The sequence below is a fragment of the Garra rufa genome, chromosome 9 (genome assembly GCF_049309525.1).
Source record: "Garra rufa chromosome 9, GarRuf1.0, whole genome shotgun sequence".
Lineage (NCBI taxonomy): Eukaryota > Metazoa > Chordata > Actinopteri > Cypriniformes > Cyprinidae > Garra > Garra rufa.
In genome coordinates this window covers 23,582,628-23,610,139 of record NC_133369.1, presented here as the reverse complement: position 1 = coordinate 23,610,139, position 27,512 = coordinate 23,582,628, and the positions used below count along the sequence as shown (strand labels likewise).

Sequence of the window (27,512 nt, the reverse complement as noted above, 5' to 3'; positions counted from 1 at the left end):
TAAACAAAGGCACATTGCAACTTACGCTCAGCGCATCCTCTCCGTTACTAACGCCGACACTCTTATAGTGGAGCTGACAGAACCACGGAGTACTTTTTTCTTCTTAGCTAAGAGGAAAACAAGTCAAATAATATTTTTAATGACAAACCTTCAACTTTTGCGACTTTGAAACCAACTACCATTCAGCCACTATTTTCAGTTTTTGCCAATTTCTGTTGGATATGCACAAGGAATTATTAAGGCTTTACAAACATATGTAAAGACGGAACCTCAACAGAAATCAAGTAAGTGGAAATTTTAATTTAACACGCTTTACAGAAACAGCGCACAAGTGTGCGTATTGAAATTTAAAATACCGACACCATGCTTTGGCTTATTTGTGTCATTTCTACTGCGGTCTCCGTTCATATATTTCTGCATGGCATTATGTTATTAAGAACTTCTGGACCTGTTGAATGTTCGTTTCCCACCGCGTAAAAACAAACGAGCTGTGCTGTGCGCGACGTCTTTGTAGATGAATGGACCGAATCCGAATTTAATTTGCGAAACGTATAATATTCTCCCAGGTTGTCATGGAAATGGGATGCCTCTTCCTCACCCCGGTGAATCCGCTGTGAGCGAGCGCGGGGCCGGTAGAGAGTCAAGTGAGATGCGCCTAGCAGACGGGGAAAGTGTTGCGCGCTCCGCGTTTCTCAAAAGCGTGACTTAATATTGTGCGAATGTTTGTTTATTCGTTTGTAGAAGTATCTGCGTTAAGAATACTTTCAGTTACTTCGTGTATAGTCACATCAATAATGCTTTCGCCACGTTTTAGTGAGATGACAACACGAGCTTCATTCATTCTGTCTCGAAGCCACGGAAGGAGCGTAGACGAACATATACTTCGAAATACACAGTAATCACATATAAATGTACACAAACTCTTATGATTTCGTCGAAATTAATAACTAATTACATTTTATTTTCATATTTAGCACTTTCTCACTCTTGCTCTCGCAAGTGTTCATATAAGGAACTAAAATCATTAAAATTTAATCCGTAAAGGAAGCAAGTGTTTCTAAGCTTTCAGAAGACTTTAATTTCTGAACAAACTTAAATACTTAAGTTCATACAGTACAATGTGAGAGTGTGTACGTGGAGTAGCTGTATGGTGTTTACATTCTTGGTAATGTTATGAAGTGTCACCGATACACCCATAAGCAACGCGCTCCTGTTTGTGCTTGAAAAGTATTTTCCTTCACTACGGTTTGTGGTGTGAATTTCAGGTCAGCAAGAATCAAAACACACTCTGTAATGATTATTACTGATGTGTACACCTTTATGAGTAGCAATAACAAAGTAAAGATTTGCAATATAGCAGCCAATTTATTTAATTGTGACAGTGGTGACAGAACTGCCTCTAATAGGTGTTTGATACGACAATATATTGATCAGCGTAACCATCCAAGTGAGTTGTTATACTAAAGTTTTATTGCGGTGCACTCGAGATCAGGTCAGTGAGTACAGAGCCTGTCTCTTTCCCCTCAGGTCTCTGTCCCCGTCGGGTGTCAAATCCCGTTCTCCAAGCTAATTTACTGTACTTGTATTTTTCCATCCTTTTATCTCCACTCTCTCCCTTTCTTTGTGTGTTTGCTGGAAAGCTTCTATCTCGCGCGCTTATTGAACGCAGAACGGAGCGCCTCTACAAAAGCGCGTGCTTCAGAGCTCTCTCGCGGTTCTCTAGGTTACCGGGGCACAAGCGGACCGGCGGCTCCATGCGTACACACTCAAACACGCTCTGTCAAAATCACACACAATCTCAGAAAGACAGATGGTTAAAGTAAAAAATAAACATAATAAAGTCTATAGAATGCTGGCCGCTTCGTAGTGGCATGTGTGTGAGGTAAAAAAAAAGCATACTTATGAGGCTACTCAAAATTCTCTTCTTTCTGGCTTTTGTTTCTTTGTCCATATTACAGCTGTTAATTAAATCACACATTAGTGTATGCAGTCGATACATACCCAGACCATGAATGTTTTGGGATTTGTTTCTAGTAATTTGAGGGTCGAGAAAGACTCAATGCTCAATACCTACCATCGAGGGTTGGCTTTGTGTGAGCGCGCTTCTGTCAGGGAGGGGGCGCTAGTCGCTTTTAAAAACTCCTCGGTGGCGCGCTTGGGTTTATTTGACCGAAGACGGGGATAGTCGGACTTCGGTGATTGCCCAGGTGAATATTGTCCGAGAGTCACTGAGATTGTCATTATTCTGAGCTAATTGAACAAAAAACTACAAGGCAGTAGCTTTTATTAGACGCCAAAAACTGTTCTAACACAATGCTCGAATGCAGGAACAGAAGGAAATTATTTATTCCGTTATATACTGTATGTTTAAACGTGTGAGATTCTAAGTTATTTTTTTGTGTGTCTAAAGTATGCATATTACCTATTAACCTCAACGCACTTTTTATGCACTTTTTCGCTTGTTATTTGCTTTTCCACCGAGTGAGATAGCTAAGACAATGTTGTCAAATGTTATGCTGTTTGTGGTTTCCTTTTTTGATTAACGTTGGTTTGTTTCCAAAAGCTGCGATTTGTATCGCTGTCAACGTTTTATATTTATCATTTCTGTGAAAAAAGAATCCACAACTTTTAAAATCTAAGTAATATTTCAACATTTGTGAATTGGTATTTCATAGCCTTAGCATTTCCTTATATTTAGTGTGGTTTTCTGACTTAAGAAATACAAAATATAAGTGAACGAATTTGTATGACCTTATACATTTCCTTTATTTGTAGCATGCATATTTTTAAGGGGTTATATTTTTGTGTTTTAAAAAAAACGTAGTTGCTTAGATTTAGGATGTAGCCTATTATTAGAGCCTGATCGCTCTTGTAACCTTTAACCTTTGTTTATTAGTTTGCATACTTGTAGATATATAGTACAAATAAAATAAAATAAAATAAAAGTTTTACACTACCAGAAAGGCCTGAGTATGACTCTATTATTTTGCCAGTTCACTGTTTGTTTGATTGTGTGTGTTTGTCTATATCATTCTGTGCTCCCGATTCCAGACACCGGTTCGGAAGAGTGCCTGCAACCCAGGTCTGAGTCCCGACTACCGGATACCTCACCCGCCGCGTGTGCTGAAGCAGCCCCGAACCCCAGACGCGTGCAGCCTCCACCCGTGAAACCGACCACGATTCAGCGAGCAAAAGGCCAAGCAGGTACCATAAGTCTCTGTAAAAAAATGTCTCTTTGACTCTGGAGAGCTTTTCCAAACTTACTTTATGTGATTTAAACATTTTATATTAAGCTACAATAATTTTGCAGTTTTAAGTAGACCTTATTTACTCAATGTAAACCGACTGATAGGAGGATAGTAGTTTTGTTTCTTTTCTGATTACCCTACAAGCCGGTGAACGTTTGCTGTTATCATTTTGGTTTGTCTAACTTTGGAAACTTCAGGAAATCTCAGTGATGTGTTAAAAATGTTGTATCTGTTAAAATGTCTGTGTAATGAAATCAACAATTTACTCATGTGACTAGAAATCTTTGATAGGTGTAGTTTAAACTATTTTTTTTTCTTGAGAGTTAGGTTTGTGTTTATAATTATCCCCGAAATAAATGCAAATAACCGGACTAATAACTGTTTTTAAGGCATTCTTTATACAACATTCCTCAGCAAATTGCATTTAATTCTGTTTAAAACATGAGTCGCGCAGATGGTTGGACATTTATATGACAAAAAGTATGCATTTGTGTTCCAATTCATGAAACGACCGCACTATATTATAGCTCTTTAATTTTATATTTGCACCCTACAAATAGTATCATAACACACTTTCTTCTTAATGGCCATAGCAACCTCGTGTGCTGCTGTTAGAATACATGTTGTCTTATGGAAAGTGAAAGTTTGCGCAAATGTTTTTGTGCCGCCTGATGCTTGTTAGTTGCAAGAGCAAATTCAAACTGGTTAGCGTGTCATGTGCATTTATTTATTATTTTTTTATTTTGTTGATTGTTTTGTTTGGTAGATCTATGGCACTCTGACAATGAACAAGCGATCACAGTTATTGGAACAGCTGCATTTTGTCCATCTAAAATGCACATCTCGAGGTTAGCAACTGTTTCATCACTCTAAAGCGCTTTCTATAAGCCTGCGTGTGTATTTTGTGTGAGGCTCTGTCTGGTGCACGCTCGCAAGCACACACTCACACACACACACACACACACACACACACACACACTAGAGCTGTAAAGCATCGTTTCAGTATGACTTTATGTGGTCTAGACCTTTTTTAATAATTCGACTTTTTACGTTAGGTTGGCTGCGTTTTCATTTTTATTATCCGTGTCATGGTGAAATGTAGAGCTGACGAAGAAAATCGACGTGCTCTGGGGTTTGCACGTGCACAAACAAACCATAAACGGATACACACGAGAGATACAGAGTCAGACAGAAAGTCAAGTCCTGCTTTTTTTGCATAAGAATCTGTCTAGTCTTACATAAATTGAGCTGGCCTTAAGTGTGTCAGAAAAGCACCCAAAACATGACTGGATAAATGCCTTTTTTTTTTTTTGCAGTCTTCAAATTCCAAAACAATACAAAAACAAGTTTATCTGCATATCTGTGCTTAGCCTATATCGCTGGCTAAAAGATTTTTACTGCGTAGTTTTAGTAAAAAAAAAAAAAACGTTTAGAAATTTTACAAATATTGAAAGTTAAAAATAAGAATGACAACAGGTTATAAACCACAAATAAAATAAAAAAAGAAATGGTATTCTATCTCAAGTGTTTGTGTGGTGACAGTGGTGTAAGATGTCAGTGGTATAAGAAAGTTTGACTCACTTTTGCTCCATCCAGATTTACCTCAAACCATTTATTCCTCCGTCAGTAGCCATTACGATTGAGGGGTCGCACCTTATCCCACCCACCCACCCACTTATTTTGACGTAAAACTCTCCTCCAATAGCTATATATGTCAAGGTGCGAAATATGGGAATATTATATTTATCCAAATAAAGTTACCTCACAAATAAAGTTAAAACATGCCTAAAGGTTATTTTCTCTTTATAGAAGGTTATCTTTTGTATAGCATAGGTTTCACCAAATAGGCTTTCAAACAGTATCTACAAATTAGATGATTACAATATCGCTTGTGCGTGAGGAGGTAACCATAGCAACTGCTCGATTAATGGCTGTAGCGGACGGTAGGCTACATGGATAAACATAAGTAACTACTGGTAATATTTAGGTTTATTTTAGATTTATACATTTGCACATCTCAAATATATCACAAAAACTGTTTTTGTTGAAAGCATATTTAATGTATTTGATGGCTACCTTATGCGCTAGGGGCGCCAAGGGACGCGCAAGAACACAGATTTGAACGGTCCAACCAAAATGTGAAGTTATTTAAATAAAAGTAAACACAACTTAAATCAACTGGTAGTAAAATTGAATTGGGGAAAAGGTTTACTTAAGGTAAGCCCTATCTGCTCATGTGCATTATCCTATGAATGCACTGGTGTGACAGAAATGTCTCCTGACATTAAACTTACTGTTATCCATGATGCTATATGGCACAATATGCGTTTGTATGCACAGCCAGCGATGTGCGTAGGAAACAGAACGTGCGCGCACCGGCCCGAGTCATCACAGGTAAAGAGGCGTTCATAATTGATAAGCCTCTTGATTTTACTAAACATACATGACGTGTTGGAGGCACAAGGATTACGAAGTCACTACACGAGAGCGTCAATCAGACGTCGGGTCTGTGTACACTTCCCCACCTAGGGAAAATAAGCAAACAAAGGACACGCACACACATCTTCTCACGGACTCTCAGGTAGCTCTGCACAGATGCACTTAAACAGCTGTGTCAAGGCGCACAGTTGTAGGTTATATAACTCTAAGAGAGAGAGAGAGAGAGAGAGAGAGAGAGAGAGCTCTGGCAATATGGTTTTCCTGGAGCACAGAGCTGGCTCAAGATACAGACTACTACGAACAACAAGGGAGTTCCTCGCGGTTTTTAATAAGAGCGTTTTATTTCAACAGGTGCTTGGTGCACATTAAGTTAATAGAGTTAAAACCATCATGAATATTTATCTAAAAGCGTTTTGCTTAGGCGTTATGTATTATAAGTGACTAAACCCATTCTTTCTCTGTTGTGAACACTGTTTTGTGCATGTTTACATCAGCGCATATTTAGAGGAATATAAGGATTGATAATGGATAACTGAAGAATGATTTGTGAGTCAAGTGTAGGTATATGTGTGAAGCTAGATTGGTTGGACGGTGTTTGCTCACTTGAGTGGCATGAAATTCAAATTGAAAACTGAAACTGCTGACATTACGGAAAATTTCAATAATTTAGATTATTATTAACATGATGGCTCACTAGAAATCTTTCTGTCATCATTTACTGATTCTAAACCAATATGAACTTATTTCTTCAGTCAAACTCACTTTTAGTCACTTTTATTGTATTGGTGCTGTCAAACGATTAATAAGTATAAACACATATATTATTAATTAATAATTAATTTATTATTTAATAAGTATACACACATATATTATTTAAACAAACACTTTTATTTTGTACGCGATTAATCGTGATTAACGCGATTAATCGCATACAAAATAAAAGGGTTTGTTTAAATAAATCGCGATTAATCGCGTACAAAATAAAAGTGTTTGTTTAAATAATATATGTGTGTATACTTATTATATAGATACACACATGTACAGGTTATATTCTAAATATATTTACATGTATATATTTATATTCATGTAATTGATATTATATATACATATTTGTAATAAATAAACATACCATTTCACTTAAATATATACATGCAAGTGTGTGTATTTATACATAATAAATATACACAGCACACATATATGTATGTGTATTATGTAAACAAAAAAATTTACTATAAGAAAAAAGAAAAAATCAACTTGAGTGTGAGTAAATTATGACAGAATTTCCTTTAATTTAGATGTTTTATTATCGAGGAATCCCATTTATGAATGAGGCGTGCATTATTTATTTAATTTTTGCATGTGTGCCCACCAGCTCACGGCCTAACTCATGTTTCCAGGTGAATGTTTTATCTACTAACTTGGTACTAACAAACTAGTACTGAAATGCCATGATTGACATCACATCCTCTGTACACCTGAAGACAAAATCCTGCCAAAAGGCAATCTGATAACTCTCTCTCGTTCTCTCTCCCCGTCTCTGTAGACATGCCCTGCGTTCAGGCCCAGTACGGCCCTGCACCTCATGGGTCCAGCTACTCCGCCCAGTCCTTTGGTTACCATGGTGACTACAGTGCTGACCTCATGGCGACAGACTACACGAAGTGCGAGCTCGGTGGGGGGGAGATCTCGGCGGCGGCTGCCACCACATCCCTCCCCAGTTTTAATGTGTTTGTGGAGGGCGGCTTTGAGCCGAAACCCTCCTGCCTGTATCAACTCCCTCCTCAACGCCCTATCATCAAGAAGGAGGATGACTCTTACCCACCCATGGCACCATCCGACGAAGCAATAGCCGGGAGCTCCATGTACTTTAAGCAGTCGCCCCCTTCGACCCCCCCTACGCCGCTTCACTCGGGCCCACATAGCAGCTCTTTCTTGTGGGATGAACACGTGAGTGTTCACTCTATTACCCAGCCCTGCCCGATTGAAGGCCCAATGAAGAGCCCTCGCTTCCCTCATTTCTACGAGCAGACCGGCCCACCCTCCACCAGCAGCTACGACACTGCCATCGGCCTTCCGCTGCGCCCCGAACGCTCTCCGTCCTCATCCTCTTCGTCTTCACATGTGCCACCCAGCCTGGACACGCACACACACTCGCATGTGCACTCCCATACGCACTCACACATGTACCCCCTGAACATGGGCAAGCCAGGAGGCCTGGCCTTCCGCTCTCTGGGCATGGGCCCTTGCCCGCCGCTTTTGGGAGAGAGTTTGCCATCGCCACCCAGCCGTGGCAGCTCCGGAGAGGGTACCTGTGCTGTGTGTGGAGACAACGCGGCCTGTCAGCACTATGGTGTACGCACCTGTGAGGGGTGCAAAGGCTTCTTTAAGGTAAGAGATCAACATCCTAGCAGCACTTTCACTTTCTTGTAAAAACAGATTGAATACAGACACACCCAAGTTCCTTCACTGTCACTACTATTTACATCAGTATGCCATTGCAAATGCATAATAATCCTTATTGACACACACGTTCACTGAGAGAAGCATACAAGAAGTTTTGTTTGATGTAAATAAGAGGATCATACGCAAGGAGATTTTCTTAAACATTAAAGATTCCAACGCACACTAATTGACGTACATGGCCTTTAAAGAGCTAGGTCATCCAAAAATAAATGTTCAGTCATCATTCACTTACCGCCATGTTGTAGCAAAACTGTATGGTTTTCTACTGTGGAACACAAACGAAGACTTTTTGAAAAATCTTTCAATGTTTTTTGTCCATACAGTAAATTTTAGTGATGTCCAATGTTGTTTCAGACCAGATATTTTTGGTATTTCTGATGTAATTATGACAAAACTGCTTGTTTTTAAATGCTAAAACACTATTTGTGACCCAGGACCACAAAACCAATCTGAAGTAGCACTGGTATATTTGTAGCAATAGCCAAAAATACATTGTATGGGTCAAAATGACCAATTCTTCTTTAATGCCAAATATAATTAGGATATTAAGTAAAGTTCATGCCCCATGTAAATTTCTCACCATAAATATATCAAAACTTAATTTTTGATCAGTAATATGCGTTGCTAAGAACTTCATTTGGACAACTTTAAAGGCAATTTTCTCAATATTTAGATTTTTTTGCCCCCCCTCAGATTCCAGATTTTTAAATAGTTGTCCTATCCTAACTAACCATACATAAATAGAAAGCGTACTAATTCAGCTTTCAGATGATGTATAAATCTGAATAAAAAAAAACTGACCCTTATAACTGGTTTTGTGGTCCAGGGTCACATTTGGGTTGTGCGAGAGCCCAAATTTAAACAGTCCAGCCAAAATGCGACAGAAATTCTTTTTACTTTCCACCTGTCAAAGTCGTTTAAATTAAGTACAGTTTCAAACCAAATATTTTCTGTATTTCTGCTGTAAATATAACAGAACTACTTGTTTTTAAATGCTAAAGCACTATTTGGGTTGTGCAAGAGCCCAAATTTGAACAGTCCAGCCAAAATGTGACAGAAATAATTTTTACTTTCCACTCCTCAAAGTGGTTTAAAATGAGTACAGTTTTAGACCAGATATTTTTGTATTTCTGTATTATTTTCTGACAAAACATGTTTTATTAACAGAATCTGAAATTGTTGATAAATTAATTTAATTTAATAAAATTTTTATTCCAGAAGTTTCAAGAACTGCACGTTCTTTAATAAAAATAGTTATTGAGGGGTAAACAAAGATATATTTTCAGTTTGCATCCCTATTTATCTGATTTTTAACATTTTAATTTGAGTTAGATTATTTTAATATATCAGTAATATTTTATCAATTTAAATACTTTTAAGTGACCACTTTGGATGTTTCTTAAAGTCCCTATTGGGCCTCTGCCCCTGGTTGAAAACCACTGTTTTAGACTTTTACTGTATGAACAAAAAGTTGAACATTTTTTGGTTGAACTATCTCTTTAAAACACAGCACAATACACTGAACTATTGAAAGAACTAAACAAGCTGAGGTCAACTAAAACCGACTGGAAGTACTTGCCAGAGGTAATCTCTCATTTGGATTTCCCATAATGCTTTAGATGTTTTCATAGTGTTGCATATGATTGTAGTATTGTAGAAGCTGTCGTGGGAGTTTGCAATTTATTTTGATTGATACGTGTTCCTCAGTGTGTGTTTAATTTGAATAGCATGTCTCATTGTGTATCTGAGTGTGTCTGTCATTAAATGGAGTGTAAGAGGATTGTACTTGCGCTTTATTGTACGGTGTGTGTCGGTCAGTGGGTTTTTTCTCTCTCGTCTCTTATGTGGCAGTGTGGCCAGGGTAGTGTTTGTTAATTGTGTATTCATTAGTGGTCATTAGTTTTGTTCTTGGTTTGAAAGAAGCTCTTGGCTGAAGAGCCTCACGCTGCTCTACACCGATCGCACCTCATTCTCTGAGTGTGAGGCTCAGGGTTAACCAACCATTGTAACGCACTCCGCGGGCGTTTGAACCAAGGTTAAAGCCCACCGTGTGAATAGCAATTCTTCAGCGAGCTGTGTGTGTTTTTGTTGTTTCGTTTGAAGAGGAGGATGGGATACGGACCTTTTGAGGCTGTACAGAAAATAATTTGTGCACAAAAACTGAAAGAATGTTTAGTTTCAGTTTCAGAGGTGCAACTGTGACATAGGTTTGCTCAGCCTTTTCATGAAAGTATTGGCTTATGTGTACTGAGTGTGAATGTGTGTGTGTGTGTGTGTGTGTGTGTGTGTGTGTGCGTCTTTGAGTGCTCTCACAAATCGTCTGAGCGGCGGTTGCCACGGCGTCTGTGAGGGTCGTTTCCCTCGGTGACCAGTGAGAGGTGTGACAGCGGCGCGCACTTAAAATACAGCAGCTTGGAGCTGTAGCCAGAAACACACACACACACACACACACACACACACACATACACACACATTCAGACTGAGGAGAGTCTGTAGCGTATAAAGATTTAATTTAACAGTTACAATGAAGTTAACATATATATCTCATTTTGGAATTAAAGTCTTTTTAAATTAGCTCCGGTTAATATTACAGATACAGCAAGAAGACTTAAAATATACAAGGGCTGTGCTGAAAGAATGCTGAAAGAATGAAAGTGAAGGAGTGAAGGAGCGAGAGTGGCAGAGCTGAAATAATTGGAAATGGCCTGTGGTCTGGTGCAGAAATAAATTATGCCTCTTTTCAATTAGTTTCACAATTAGTTTTTATTTAGTAATTAATAAAAGCAGGGGTTGGTAAGCCTGAGGCTTTGTAGCCATTACTGCAACGCTGGCACACATGCACACACACACAAATGACATCCACAAACAATGACATATGCACACTGGCAAGTCTTAGACGATCAGCATACTTATTTTTATGCAGACACACACTCGTACTCAGCCCTAACTCACGAAACACACTCGCCATTTAATTATCTCAGGCAACTCATTAACTCACAATATAAATATTAGCAGGTGAATTTTAATGCAAGCTGGTGTATTGTGTGGCAGTGTATATCCTTTGTCAGCCCGCTAACTCTCTTTTTAAAATTCTCATAAATGTGTTTTATACAATAGGGTTTATTGTGATATTCATGCACGTTGATTCCTAGTACATTAGTTTTCAAAATACATTTTTAATGGAGTGTGCATGCATTTATCCACCGAAATTATTCCCTCCGGCTTTAGTTTTATGTTCATTAACAGCCACTAAATCATTTCACTTATGGTTCTATTTTACATCTGAATACAAACTGTTGTGTTTCACAATGAAAAATTGTAAACAACTGGCCAATTTCAGCACCCAAAATCTTTTCTCTCTATCTCCGCTATTTTCACACCATTTATTCGGTTTGCAATTTGCTCTGTGACTCATAACGTACTCTGAGTGAGAATATTTATTCTTAATATTTACCTAATGGAGGGTCAAGACAGGCTTGCTCATTCACAAAACCTCCACATTCAACCCACTCCACTGGAATAAAAGTTTAACAGCTCGCAACTGAATTCATGTTGATTAAATCAGTTGCAGCAAAGATAAAGTGCATTTTGTCAGTATTAAATAATAAACACACTAGAATGTGCTTCATTCGCAGCCAAAGTCGCCTTATAATACAGTCTAAGTGCGCAATGCACGCAGACACACACACTTAACCAATTAATGGTGACCCAGTTCCACCTCTCCTATTGAACAGCCATACACACACGTCTAATTACACACCCAGAGGAGAGGGCGAGAGAAGATAGTCTGATCATCTCTGATTAGGGGAGGAGAGGACGAGGAGAGGGGGATATAGGTTCCCTAAGGGGTTTTAATGTGCGACAGGGCCATTAGCACATGTTACATGTCATGAATCCACAACTGCTTGTCTTTACCGACCCTGCGGACCCTGCTGTGCACTGGACCGCAACTCTGTGTGTGTGCGTTTGTGTATTTGTGTGCTTGCATGAGAGAATTACAATGGTTGGAAAATAATAGTAGGTTTTAGTTGTCTATTTGTCATACATAAAGAACTTTTAACATCGTTTTAAGAACATTTAGCCTAAAATGGTTCTTCCATGGCTGTAAAAACCATTTGGAATCTTTATTTTTAAAGGCTTTTTGCTATTTGTTTGTGGGCAGAAATTAATAGGTATAATCATAAAAGTTAGAATATAACCTAAGATGTCCTTTCCCATTCAAAAAAAGTCGCAACCGTGACATTGTTTAGTGCATAAACAAACACAAATACACATGCACGAACACACACACTCGCTTAATGGCCGTCATATGTACAGCCGTTTATCTTATTTTATGAACATCATGAGATGTCTATTCATCTAGCGAGCTCCTGCAGCAATAAAACCTCTGTTTTGTGGACTATACAATCACTGTGGCCGACAGACAGAATCTGTCACAGTCTGAACCGGCTATAAAGTACAGAAAGGAGTTGCACTCAGATAACTTGTGCACGTGGTGCAGAGGGGGAAACGGCGAGGTGACTGTTTTTCCCACTAAGCCTAGGGTGTTTTCGAGATGATGTGCTCCACAGGTTGTATTTTAATCAAGTCATACTGAATCAGTGTGAATTTAGCTGTAACTGAGTAGACTCCTCTAGCTAACAAGTGCATTTGCGTGCCCGCTGGGAGATTAGTCCACTCTACCGCGGCCGCTGTGGTAGTTTTATGTTCAATTTAAGTGAAATACGAGAAAGCGCGCAAATCGCATGGATATCGTGTGTGGGTGGGTTGATGTTTTAACTTCACCTGATGGGTAAAATTCCAACTTCCTGGGAAACACAGGTGGTTTGATTGATTTTTAGGTAGGCCTACACCTGTTGGAAACAGCTGTGTGTGTCTTATGATTTTTTTCTTTATAGTTTTTATTTAAAGTGTCTACTTGACATACAAAGATGCTTGTATGTTTCTCACTTCTGTTTTTTAAATACATTTTAACTACTAGCAGCCTTGCTAATTGAATAACTGCACAATGAAACCAACATTGTTGATGTACGTTTTAGTGCTGTCAAATTGACCGCAGTTGTAGCTTGTTAAAGCATTGTTTTTGTTTGTTTTGGATAGTACCTTAATCACCACAGAACTCACCGGTCTCACGCAAGTGCTTAAACTTTTGCCTTACCATTAGCACGTGCACTTGATGTCTGAACTTCCGCAGTTCAAGTCTTTTTCCTCTTTGCTAGGTTTTTTAACGCCGTGAGTACTCGCAGATCGTTTTTATTTCATTTTAATAAGGTCAGCAACTCAGCAATAATCGCGCATATCCAGCCGAGGAGAAAACAACTCCAGGGGGGTTATTGCAGAGGCACGATCCGCCAAAACCCCGAGGTGCCGTGAGCTGACCCGCGAGTTTCACAAACAATTTTATCACGCGGCGCGGGATGTCTCGCGGGAGCGGCCTCAGCACGCTTTGCACTGATCTTCATTGTCAGTAGCTTGCGCTAATAAAATTGTCCCTCCTGCAGGCAAGGCATGTTGGGAAATTAATTTTATCTAATTATCCTGATGGAGCCGGAGCTTTTTCACATTGTAATTAAAATCTGACCTGCGAGCTTCCTTTTTAATTCTTAGCCAAAAACGGGATCAAATTAAATAAATAAAATGTTTAGACCTGTTGGCTTATTGTTTTTCTTCTCTCTCTCTCTCTCTCTCTCTCTCTCTCTCTCTCTCTCTCTCTCTCTCTCTCTCTCTCTCTCTCTCTCTCTCTCTCTCTCTTTTTTCTCATTTTTATTGTCGGTGGCTGCAGAGGACGGTGCAGAAGAATGCAAAGTACGTGTGTTTGGCCAGTAAAAACTGCCCTGTGGACAAAAGAAGAAGAAATCGCTGCCAGTACTGCCGCTTCCAGAAGTGTCTCAGCGTAGGCATGGTGAAAGAAGGTATCAAACACACACACACTCGCTCACTCACTAACACACACACACACACACACACACACACACACCTATAACATGTCTGGCCAAGCCACTCAAACCAATTATCACACAATAGGCCATGATGCATATGACCTCAGCTGGACCTCTGGTTAGACACACTGATGCATAGGAGATAGACACACTTTATCTTAATGACTTAAAACCCGCAGATGCACACACTACACTCAAGAAGCGACATGGTTTAATACAGATTTGGCGCCTAGCTGGTTTGGTTGGTTAGTATGAATGCATGAATTAAACAATAATGGAGGTGTTTACCGGCTGCACTTCGCCTCTGTAATCACAGCCTATCAGCAGCTTCAAAACCGGTAATAACACGACACACAGGACGGTCACAGGCACATGTGTTCACAGGGATATTTAATTCTTGTAATCCTTGTGAATTTAAGCATGAATACCATGTGATTTAAAAAGATCACACCTTTGATCATCTCATCCATCTCGGCCGGAGATTGAGACAGACATACATTGTTCTTATTATATCTCACCTCCGCTCACCCGTTTCCTCAGAGACCTGCAATTGTGCAGATTTCAGCTGCCCCCTACTGGTCAGTCTGGCATTGTTGAGTGGCATGGAATTAGATGGAAAGAACTTTTCTTTAAAACTACTACACAAACATGCGATATACATTTGATTTCTCAGGGCTATAATAAATATGAAGTATAATTGTTTTGCATGTGCGGAATTGAATTGTATGGTTAAATAATATACATCTGAAATAATATTTAAATGTTTTAACTGTTTGTGGAGAACCTGTGCTTTGTCTAAAATATGTATTTTTTTGTGTTTGACACAGTGGTGCGCACCGACAACCTGAAGGGGAGGAGAGGTCGCTTGCCGTCTAAACCAAAGAGTCCTCTGCAGCCAGAGCCCTCACCCCCATCACCTCCCCTCAGCCTGCTGAACGCACTAGTGCGGGCATATTCCCAGTCTACCCCACGAGAACTAGACTACAGTCAGGTATATGAGTGTGGAGATCCTTGCATGAATCTTGGCTAATTTGCAGAAATCATTATATAACCGTTTTTGCATGAATTATTAAATTACAAAACAAAAACATTCACATTTATTTCATTTTATTTTACCCAGCTCAGGTATTATTTTCCATAGAGAACAGTCATTTAGAATTATCAGACATTATAAGTGTCAAATGTGATCACTCATGATCTTATAGACCCAGCATCTTTTCTTTGAATGATAAAAAATGTAAAGATTAGTCAACTGTAGTGGATGTCATGCATCTGAGGGGTCACCATCCATTGGTATCATGTTAAAATGAGTGATTGTGATTTGTGCTATACTCATTTCTCTCTCTCTCTCTCTCTCTCTCTCTCTCTCTCTCTCTCTTCTCTGTAGTTCAGTGCGGTGGAGCCAGTGGGTCTATCTGAGTCTCAGCAGATCCAGATGTTCTACAGAGTGCTAACCGGCTCCATGGAGGTGACACGCTGCTGGGCCGAACGGCTGCCTGGATTCTCTGAGCTTCACCACGATGACCAGAACCTGCTCATTGACTCTGCCTTCCTCGAGCTCTTCGTGCTTCGCCTCGCCAACAGGTACATGCAGACACAGATCTGAAATAGCATGTTTTTCCAATGTAGACTTTAGGGTTCTGAAAAAGTATGCAATCTTCAGCATACATTAAAACATCCATAATGACAATGCAAGGCAATGTAGTAGAAAAAAAAAATCGTAACTTTTTGATTATATGAGACCCTGAATAAGCTAAATAAAAAGGCTTTCCACTGATGTATGGTTTGTTAGAAAAGGTAAGGTTTATGGTAGAAAATTTACAAAATATCTTCATGGCATAAAAGAAAAATCTTATGTATATTTGGCTATTGCTACAAATATACCTGTGCTACAAAGGCTGGTTTTGAGGTCCAAGGTCACATATGCTGTATATATCTCAATATATATGTATTTACCTACTGTAGGCAATTTTTCTTCCAGCTAGTCACTTTAGCCAAGTAGATTCACAATGTATAATGCAAGATTTAACATTTATTTTCCTCAAATATATGCATAATTTTTAATCAGAAGAACAATCATTGTAGCCATGAGCCAGGATTTAAAAATCTTTAATGTAAGATGTAAAAATGGATTATAAATCTAGTTAAAAATGTCACAATTTTTTGCTAAATGAACACAAGAAAGAATGATATTCAGTGTCATTCTAATTTTATTAAACATTTAATATTTAAACATTTTAATATATAAAACTGCCACATGCTTGAACATTTCTGATGACACAAGTGAATCATTGAATCATGGTTATGAATCAATTTGTTGAAACGAACAGTTTGAAGTGATTCACAGGAATGAATCAAACTGGACTCTCACTTTTTGCTATTAATGTTTAATCAGAGATGCCAATTAGTGCATCAAAATCATCACAATATGCACAATGTTGCTTATTATAATATTCCCAGTAATATATAATTAATATTTGCAAGCAAATACTCTGGATGTAATACTATACAGAGAACAGAGGCTGTAATAATATCCTAATTAGACATTTTCAGTTCTCATCAGAATGGCTACAGCTGTGGGAGGAAACGGTAGTTATAGCAATTACACTCTGACTTTACACTTATAATATCTCATCGCAACTGTCAGATTTTTCTATGACTTGCTATTAGTGATGTCTCATACGTCTCTTAGGATTTTCTTTCTGGTTGAAAAATTAGCATGAGGTGTAAAGTATCATTATGACTGTGAAAGAAGTCATTCACAGGCAGAGTCATGATTTATATTGTGTAATATGCCGCAGTCGCTGTTAGTTACATTGTGACTTCCTATACAACAATGAGTGTGTGTGTTCTCGCTCTCTATTCAGCACTGTAAGGTTACTATGGACACTGTGTGGAAGATCCTGTGGAATTCACTTATTTAAGTTTATTGGTTAACAGCCCGGCCTAACCACCTCCCCCTCCCAAGACAAAATGTGTGGCAGAAACAGCTCACTTATATTCCATTCACCATATCATTATGCCGCGTTTCTGTTTTACTCGCAAGGCCGAAACAGATTTCGTCCAAACTAGAAGTAACCTGTTGTTTCTTGACTTTAAGTAGAAGCATGCGTGTGTGGATGTGTCTCAGTGACTCAGTGACATTCTGATGTTGCTTTAACAGGAAGTGGATTTTTGTCTCAGTTCAGCTGCTCCCGGTTTAACTAGCTCTGGTGCTCTTTCTGTGTTTCTCTCTCCCTCTCTGATGGTGTAGGAGCAGGTGCGGGGAGGGAGGGCAGTGGGTGGTGGCGTCACAGCCTCAGTAGGGAGCTGCAGACTTGGGTTCTGACTCATTTAAGTGGGGGGATTCATCCGGGCTTACGTCACGGACACTTGAAAACTCATAAGATACGCGCTCAGAAAGTGTGGAGACTTCACAATAAGGGCAAACTTTGCACATTTTCCGCTCACAGTTCTCACATGCTTTGAAAATAGACCGTACACCACCAAAACACACCAGAGAATGCTATCTGATGTGGCTCACACATGCACATATTCTTACGCCACCAGGCCGCACTGAGGTTAATGAATGAACGGACGCAAAGAGACCGACTCACTCTGACGCAAATTTAAAAGGAATGTGTGCGTTTCCCTCCTTAAGGGTACTGTTGTTAATTTTGTTCTGTAATAATGAAAAGCTTTCACTCGTTTTTTGTTTACTTTTCCTTCTCTATGGCACTGGTAGACAATAGACTGATTGCAAATGGCTTTTTTGAAGCCTTCGTGCACATAGCTGTTAGTGCAGGATACATGCAAGGAAGTCCTTTAGCTGTTTATTATCACGTGACCATGGGTGGTGCATCCTTATGATTAATTTTAAAAGTCAAATTCTCACCTTCTCTCATATTCCCTAGTGCTACATTACCGTTCAAACATTTCAGGTTTTCAAAGAAGTCTCATATGCTCACCAAGTCTGCATTTATTTGATAGAAAATACGTTTTCTATTTTAATATATTTTAAAATATAATTCATTTCTGTACAGCAAAGCTGAATTTTCAGCAGCCGTTACTTCAGTCTTTAGTGTCACATGATCCTTCAGAAATAACTCTAAAATGCTAATATTTATTATTATCATCAATGTTGAAAGCAGTTGTGCTGCTTAATACTTTGTGGAAACCGTGAAGCATTTTTCCAGGAGTATTTGATGAATAGAAGGTTCAAAAGAACAGCATTTATTTGAAATAGAAATCTTTTGTAACATTGTAATGCGTCCTTGTTGAATAAAATTATTGTCTTTTAAAAATTGCAAACTATAAACGGTAGTGTATATTAACTGAAAATAATCCTTGCATATATTTTAAAGCAAATATGACACAGAAAGCTTAAAATACATTTTGTTTAAGACAAAAAAGGCAATATTTTTTATTTGCTCCAACTATCTTAAAGGGTTCAGTTCACCCTCATATTGTCAAAAACTAATATTCATATCAATAAATATGTAAAAGCAAACAAATTAATTAATTAATTAATTAATTAATTAAAAAATAATTTCTAGGTGAACTCTTCCTTTATTAGTTATTAATAAAGTCAAAAGTTTACATACACCTTGCAGAATCTGCAACATGTTAATTATTTTATCAAAAATTGAAATTTAAAGATCAGGATAAATTTAACTTATTTTGTCTTCTGAGAAACAAAAAGTTTCTTCTGTAGCTTCTGAAGTACATTTTTAAATGAAAAAAATATATATATATTTAGGCAAAATTTACACAGTTTTTATTCTGTTCAAAAGTTTACACCCCTGGCTCTTAATGGATCGTGTTTCCTTCTGAAGCATCAGTGAGCGTTTGAACCTTCTGTAATAGTGGCATACAGTCATTGGTGGAAAGGGTTCAAAGTCACAGAAATGCTGAAAAACCAAAGAATTTGTGGAACCTAAAGGTTTTTTGTGAGGAACAGCAGGCAGTTTAACTGTTCAGGACAAACAAGGGACTCATGAACAACTATCACTAAACAGAAAAAGCAGCTGTGGATCATTCAGGTAACAGCACAGTATTAAGAATCAAGTGTATGGATACTTTTGAACAGGGTAATTTTTTATAAATGTAACTATTATTTTCTCTCGTGGGCTATATGTAAACATCTTTTATGTGAAATGTCTTATTCAGGTCAGTACTATATAAAAACAATGTGCGTTTTGTATAATCCTTCTTATTTTGGTAAAATAATTAACATTTTGTAGATTCTGCAAGGTGTGTGTAAACTTTTGACCTCAACTGTACATATCGCTGATATTATCAAGGTAACTTTCCGCTTCAAAAATAAAGAAACAGTGATGTACGTTTCTGTTGGGTGTTCCAGACGCCCACATACAAGAGCCGTGCGCCCTTCATAGTACTCACTTCAAGTGCTCTCCTAGAGTGAATAGGGCAAAATGATGCTCACTTTCCAATATAACATCACCAGCGTCTGTGAGTTCTGTATATATGCATTCATATGTAGTGGCGTAAAACCATTAGACTGCATTAATGAAGCACACATTTTGATTATTTACCCCTCTGGGCTTCAAAAACAGCTCGAAAGATGACTCTTGAATATTCCTCCTCGCCGTTTTCCCTTCATCCCCTTTCCATTACTCTTCCCCTCCTCTTGTCTCCTCGTCTATACGAGTGTGTGTTTTCGTGCAGACTAATGAAGAACAGTTCATGCAGCAGAAGCCAGCACTCTACGGGAAAAATGAGAGGAAGTTTTTTCTTCCTAAATTGCAGGGTTAAGAGCGAAGGGCTGTAGACAGACCAAAAGAGAGAGAGATAGAGGATGAGTGGATGGAGAAGAAGACGGACGAGTGGAGAGCGAGTGTTTGGGTGTTTCACTGCAATTACACACAAGCGGTTTTCGTGAGAATACAGTGAGACTGTGAAGATAAAACGTAAAACTGCTTTGACCCAAAACCCTCCAACCCTGAAGGACAGAGTCAAGAGAGAGAGAGAGAGAGAAAGAAGGAGAGAAATAAAGAGTATAATCTCAGGAATGTTTTAAAAGCTTTAATTGGGAAAGCTGGGCGTAATTAGGTCCATTCCTATCTTTGATGTGCTCTTCCCTGTACTGGCTTTCATTTGTCGCTATGGTAATTGTTTCCGTGCAGCATGCCTTAAACACAGATTCGGCGGCCAATCGAAGGGCAGATCGTCATCACATGAATCACAGAGAGGTGATAATCAGCGTGTGTGTGTGTATGTGTCACAGCAGCGACTGTGTGTGCTTTCTGATAGCGTGTGTGGCGACGTACAGAATTAGAGGCTCGCTAAATTGAAACAGGTACCTGTTCTGAAGGGAACGAGAAGAACGGCGATTAATTAAAAGATGAAAGGCTGCGACTGAACTCGTGGCTTCAAACGGCACCTTGAAGCAGTATAAATAACAGCAGTTCTTCATCTAAACCCTTCTCTCCCTCTCATTTGCTCAGGTCTTTGCTGGCAGACGAGAAGTTTGTGTTTTGCACAGGCCTGGTCCTGCACCGGCTGCAGTGTCTGCGCGGCTTCGGCGAGTGGCTGGACTCCATCCGAGACTTCAGCACTCATCTGCAGAGCCTCAGCCTTGACATGCCTGCGTTCTCCTGCTTGTGCGCCCTAGTGCTGCTCACAGGTAACACACAGCCTCTGAAATACACTTTCACACACTTGTCACTTCCTCACTGGTCCTTTTTCCTGTTGTTGCTCTTGTATTTGCGTATTTACACCCCTTTTGTCCCGCTGCTAGCGGTCGTCACAGTGATCACAGGTGTGGGGCAGGTGCTGACAGAGATTAGGTTTACCTGGACAGCAGAAATAATCCCCCAGTAATCACACACACACACACACACACACACACACACAGCAGAGACACAGAGATGGTGTGAGGTTTGTGTGCATCTCCTTTTTGAGTGCAGGTGGAGATAGTTGATTATTGGTTGACAAAGTAGGACAGTGTGTGTGTGTGTGTGTGTGTGTGTGTGTGTGTGTGTGTGTTTGGGTCAGCAGGTGCTCGAGTCTTACCATGCATTATTAACACAGAGGCTAAACAGCAGGTCGACCTATATACAGACAAACACACTTTCCGCCACACACACACAGAAACACGGGCACATTCTGGCAAGCATTAAGAGAATAAAGACAGCTGGGTTTCTATCTACATATTTTGGAATATTGACTAAAATAATGATAAAAAAGCATGCACATTAATTATAACGGAAACAAACCTATTAAATAAACTTATAGATGCTTTTAATTTTTTTTAAATAATTCAATGTCATGTGACATGAATAAGTTGCATGTAGAAGAAAATATCACATGGATGAACACACTGCTTTATTTGCGAAAAAAATTTCACGATATTTAGATATTTTGAGTAAATTAAAGCTGCAGTCTGTAGGTTTTGCCTCTTTGTCGGCATCTCTGTTTGAAAACCTGCAATTGCAGTTAATTGCGGAATTATCTTCCATGCGTGGGTTGTGCTCCAGCACGGATGAATCTAATGTTTTTAGATATATGTGATATATGATATTCACTGTACTTAGGAATCACAGATTCTAGCCTACGTCTTAAAAAAATTTGAATTTTTACCTTATATTGTCATCTAAAAGAGTAAGTAACAAGTCTAAAACTTACTGACCAACTGAGAAAAAATGCTGCAATGGTTAGCTCATATCACATCAAACCAGCAAATTATTATTACTGTTATACTTTGTTCTCAAATTGTTCATGTTGAGAACATCAGCATTGCGTAACTACCTGTATGTAGTGTGTATTAGCGTTTCTGTTTCTGTACAGTCTAATCTCTGATTGTCATAACATTCGAATTTCATATGAAGAAATTCTTTTAGCCCAAAAAAGCAAATCATTCTTCCTTAGGACCAGTTCTCTTTAAAATACAAGACTTGTGTAATCCCACGTAGGCTATCTGCAGTCAGATGCACATTTAAAAGTGGAGTAATCTAATTTCAGTCACTTGTGCTTTATAAACGCATAAAACTTTTTGGATTACAATCCACAATCAAAATAAATTTAATTATTCCAGCCGCTGTGAAAAAGGCGATATAGCTACTACCCGTGAGGCCTTCTTTATGTTTACACATGTGATGTAATGACGCGGTGGCATGCTTAAATTTCCCGCGAAAACCTACCCGTAACTGCCATGTTACTTACTCTTACAGAAAAAAAAACACATTGGATGAAAACACTGCTTTATTCACAAAAATGTTGCAATATTCATATTTTCTCATGTGACTGAATAGTTTAATCAGAGAAAAAAACACATGCTACTGTGTTTGCACTGCTTTATTTGCAAAAAAAAAAATATTTACATTTTTACAGCTCTTAAAAATAAAGGTTCCAAAGGAGTATTTATTGCAGTGATGCCATAGAAGAACCATTTTTGGTTCCCCAAAGAACCTTTCAGTGAACAGTTGCTAAAAGAACCATTTAGAAAAACATTTTTGAACCTTTTTCGACTATAAAGAACCTTTTCCGCATTTGAAAGGTTCCATGGACGTTCAAGGTCCTTCATGGGACCATCGATTCCAATAAAGAACCTTTATTTTTTAGAGTGATGTTGGTAAAAACTTTTTATAGAGATCAAGATAGGAACAATAAGACAGCAAGAAAACTTAAAGGATTAGTTCACTCCCGGAAATTTACTCACCCCCATGTCTTCCAAGATGTTCATGTCTTTCTTTCTTTAGTCGAAACTAAATTAAGGTTTTTGAGGAAAACATTCCAAGATTTTTCTCCATATAGTGGACTTTAATGGGGATCAATGGGTTGAAAGTCCAAATTGCAGTTTGATTGCAGCTTCAAAGGGCTATACACAATCCCAGCCAAAGAATAAGGGTCTTATCTAGTGAAATGATTGGTCAATTTCCAAAAAAAAAAAGAAAATTATGTAATAATAAACTTTGTAACCACGAATGCTTGTCTTGCACTAGCTCTGCGATGACTTCACGCATTATGTAATCACGTCGGAAAGGTCACGCGTGGTTAGTTCTTCGTCTGTGTACTCTGGTTCAAAAAGGTAGGGTAGGAAAAACTCCATCTCATGTTCTCCTCCAACCTCAAAATCGTCCGACATCATTGTTTTACCTTTTTAGTAAAGGGCGTTTGACGTTCTTTGCGTGTTCACTTTGTAAACACTGGGTCGGTACTTCCACCTACGTCACACGTGACCTTTCCAACGTCACTACGTAATGCATGAAGTCATGGACGCAGAGCTAGCACAAGATATACATTTTTGTAGAAAATGACAGATAGTTTTGCTGGATAAAACCCTTATTCCTCGGCTGGGATTGTATAGAGTCCTTTGAAGCTGCATTGAAACTTTTTGACCTTCAACCCATTGATGCCCATTGAAGTCCACTATATGGAGAAAAACCCTGAATGTTTTCCTAAAAAAACTTTTTTTCAATTTAAGAAAGAAAGACATGAACATCTTAGATGACATGGGGATGAGTAAATTATCAGGAAATTTTAATTCTGGAATGAACTAATCCATTAAAAGAAGCAGAGAGAGATATATATCTGTCAATCAATTTACTCAGTCACCCATCCAGCTCCCAACTTCACCTTCCTTTTTTCAGCCACAATCTACAATGTTGTGTGTAAATGTGTGTGTGTGCATGTGTGTATGTGTGTTTGGTAGCCCCCATTGAGCAGCACTTAACTCTGTAGAGGAATTGAGCGCTACTCAGCAGAGCTCGCGTCCCTACCTCTCTTCTCTTTCTATCTCTCTCTCTCTCTCTCTCTCTCTCTCTCTCTCCCTCTCTTCACTCCTCCACTCAGTCTATCGACCCTCTAAAAGTGTCTGCGGTGAAAGAGCGCCATCGATCATCCCCCAGGAGAGAGGGAGAGACACAGAGAGAGCAAGGGAAAAAAAACAGTGAGAGTGAAAGAGGACGTAGGCTGAATGCAGTGACAATGGAGCAGCTCTAGACACATAGATTTGGCACACACTTACACACACACAGATATATCCAAAGCAAGCAAGCATCCTTTTGCATTTCCACTCCATGGCTGTTCTAACATACTGTGGCACTTACACACACATGGAGTTGTTTAAAGTGTGATAGAAAGACACACTGAATTGCTGATTGGTGATAGTCATTAGAAACAAATAGTATTGAATAATATGTAATATTATTATTATTATTAATTTGTGACCCTGGACCACAAAACCAGTCATAAGGGTCAATTGATTGAGATTGAAATTGAAATTGAAACATCATAAATAAATAAGCTTTCCATTGATATATGTGACCCTGGACCACAAAACCAGTCTTAAGTCGCTGGGGTATATTTGTAGCAATAGCCAAAAATACATTGTATGGGTCAAAATTATTGATTTTTCTTTTATGCCAAAAATCAGTAGGAAATTAAGAAAAGATCATGTTCCATGAAGATTTTTTGTAAAATTCCTACTATAAATATATCAAAATGTAATTTTTGATTAGTAATATGCATTGTTAAGAACTTAATTTGGACAACTTTAAAGGTGATTTTCTCAGTATTTTGATTTTTTTGCACCCTCAGATTCCAGATTTTCAAATAGATGTATCTCGGCCAAATATTGTCCTATCATAACAAACCATACATCAATAGAAAGCTTATTTATTGAGCTTTCATATGATATATATATATCTCAGTTTTGTAAAATTTAACCTTATGACTGGTTTTGTGGTCCAGGGTCACATACTGTATGTTTTGTTAGGATAGGACAGTATTTAGCCCAGATACAACTATTTAAAAATGTAGAATGTGAGGGTGCAAAAAAATCTAAATATTGTGAAAACCACCTTTAAGTTTGTCCAAATGAAGTTCTTAGCAATGCATATTACTAATCAAAAATTAAGTTTCGATCTATTTACAGTAGGAAATTTACAAAACATTTTCATGGAACATAATCTTTACTCTTAATGATTTTTGTCATAAAAGAAAAATGTATCATTTGACCCATACAATGTATTTTTGGTTATTGCTACAATTATTCCCCTGCTACTCAAGACTGGTTTTGTGGTCCAGGGTCACATTTATTATAGCATCGGTGATTCAAATGTCACAAAAATGATTTGGTTTCATTACTCTTTCAAAAACGGGACCGCTTATGAATAAAAAATGATTCTTGATTCCCAAACCAACTGTAGATATGGTTACTTTTAAGGTCATTGCACACTGAATCCAAAATTTTTGTCCAAAATATTCACACGTAAAAAAAAAAAAAAAAAAAAATACAACCTCATGCTGTGTCAATCTAGTTTATACACTGCCTACGAAACTTTCATCCCTCTTAAGAAAAGTCAGATCAGGTTAAATTTACTGCATTTTTGCATCCATATGAAAAAATGTAAAAAGTTTGGACTCAGTGTTAAGGACCTTTAGAGTAAGTGGTGTGTGTACGGGGTGTGTGTTCAGGGCTGTCGCAAGTGGGCCCCCCTCTGTCTGTTTGCCGTGGGGCCTGGTGTATGCACACCAGTTGCCAGTAAGACCGGTCTTGTGTGTTTCAGTGGTGCGAGTGAATATTTGTAGTGACATTTTAACCATTATTTTGCTTAAACAAAAGCACTCAGCCTCTTTCCTCTCATTTTAGAACAATGTCCCGGTCTGAAGGAGCCTAAAAAAGTGGAGGAACTGCAATCCAAACTGATCTGCTGTCTGCGAGATCACCTGAGCTCGGTCAGCGCAGGAGGCGTGGCTTCAACCGGGAAGGCTCCGCCCCCAGTGGGAGCCGTGCTGGGCTTGAGGGCAGAGCTCCGAACTCAGCGTACGCAAGGCCTACAGAGGATCTTCTACCTGAAGCTTGAGGACCTGGTCCCGCCCCCACCGCTCATCGATAGGTTTCTGGACACCTTGCCCTATTGATGACCACGCCCCCTTTTGCACACCACTGACACGCCCACAAGCTCACTCAGACACGCCCACAGCGGCTATAAACTCACCCTGGGAGGGAACAGAGCCAGTAGCTAACAGTGACACTGAACTCGATTTCCCAAATCCTCACAGGAAACAAATGTGTCTGAGGAGAAACCAATCATATAAGCGCTTTTAATCTCTGCTCTGCGCCTGATAGTGTAGATACGAGGCGGGGTTTAAGCGGATCTGACGTTAAACGCGCGCTGGGAACGAGCGCCTCGGCGCGCCACGTCAGGAGAAGTATTATAGTGCGAGAATGTGTGTATGTGTGTGCGCGTGTGTGAGTACGCACACTTAACGGCTCCTTTGCAGGCGGTCCAAAAGTTCCACCACAATCCACCTCGATGACAGCAGTTGTGTTCATCACAAACATACACTCACAAACACACAAGTGCACGCGGACTGTCCTTTCGCACATACGCGCGGATCCAAAACGCCAGCTTCAGATGCCAGATTATGACATATCAACTGTCGTTGGCAGAAAGAAGTGGATGTGTGTGTGAAAAGACGTAGGAGTGTCTCTGAGGGAGGCTTTCGCCACACAGACAGAACGACAGAGTGCATTAATGTCCAGAATCACAGTTGATCACACCCCAGAAACCTGCAAACAAGTGCAATTTACTAAGTGCTATTGTAAACGAGGAGAGCAAGGAGAGAACGAGAGAGAGTGTGTGTGTGTTTGTTCCAGTCCTATTTCAAACTCTAAATTATTTTAATACTAAGACTCGCCTTGTGAGGTAACGGTTTCAATTGAGATGATTTAGCCCAGTCTGCGCACTAACTTTTTAACGACGAAGTTCCACAGACTTGAAATTACTGTAGTTTTGGTTTTTGTTACTATTATGAATAAAAACCAGGGGATTTTAGCCGTAGGGTAACAGACTAAAAAGAGTAGAATTGGGCTTTGAGCACTTACAAAAAAGGAAGAGGAGGAGGATAAGAGAAGTCAGGGGAGACGCAGGTGCAGAGAGAGGATGGAAGGAATGAAACATTCCGCGTTCATGCTCATTTTTGTATGTTTATACTGTCTACGCCATTTATTAATATGGAGGACATTGTTGCAAAAATGTCTTTTATATGTACAAAAAAGTAAAAACGGATTATATGCATGGTTTTCTCCTTCTCGCCTCTGCTTGTATTTATTTTGCAAAGACTGCCGGCTCCACAAGGGCTTGAACACACTTACTGACTGGGCGTTCTCGCTTACTTTATCATACGGCAGCAGTTTGAACAGATGAGAAAGTACAAATTATCTAAATATATAAATATATATATATATATATAAATATACACAATACAAGACTAATATTTTGAAGTGTTTTTATCTGATAGCTTTTTCAAATCTTGTGGTACAAGTTGTGCATTGTTTTTTGGAGAAGAAACATGAAAAAAAGAAAAAAAAAACATGTTTTTCAATGTCTCTTTTGGTTTGTTTAGTTTTTTTTCTCTTTGGTTCACTGGAGGCTCTGTTCAGCACTTTGAAATCATAAAAAAACCCTTCTGATTA

General features: G+C 38.9%; 1 protein-coding gene across 2 annotated transcripts; it reads left to right on the top strand.

Annotated features, from left to right (window-relative positions):
* Positions 1-27,512, top strand: nr4a3 (nuclear receptor subfamily 4, group A, member 3). Of its 2 annotated transcripts, XM_073846829.1 has the most exons (9): positions 1-284; positions 3,052-3,204; positions 4,015-4,096; positions 7,231-8,075; positions 13,933-14,062; positions 14,917-15,080; positions 15,477-15,673; positions 20,536-20,714; positions 25,683-27,512. In XM_073846829.1, exons 3-9 carry the CDS (start codon positions 4,033-4,035, stop codon positions 25,952-25,954), a joined length of 1,851 nt encoding a protein of 616 aa, XP_073702930.1. In that variant the 5' UTR covers positions 1-284; positions 3,052-3,204; positions 4,015-4,032; the 3' UTR covers positions 25,955-27,512. The 2 variants fall into 2 exon arrangements, with proteins under 2 accessions (XP_073702930.1, XP_073702931.1); XM_073846830.1 differs by lacking the exon at positions 4,015-4,096.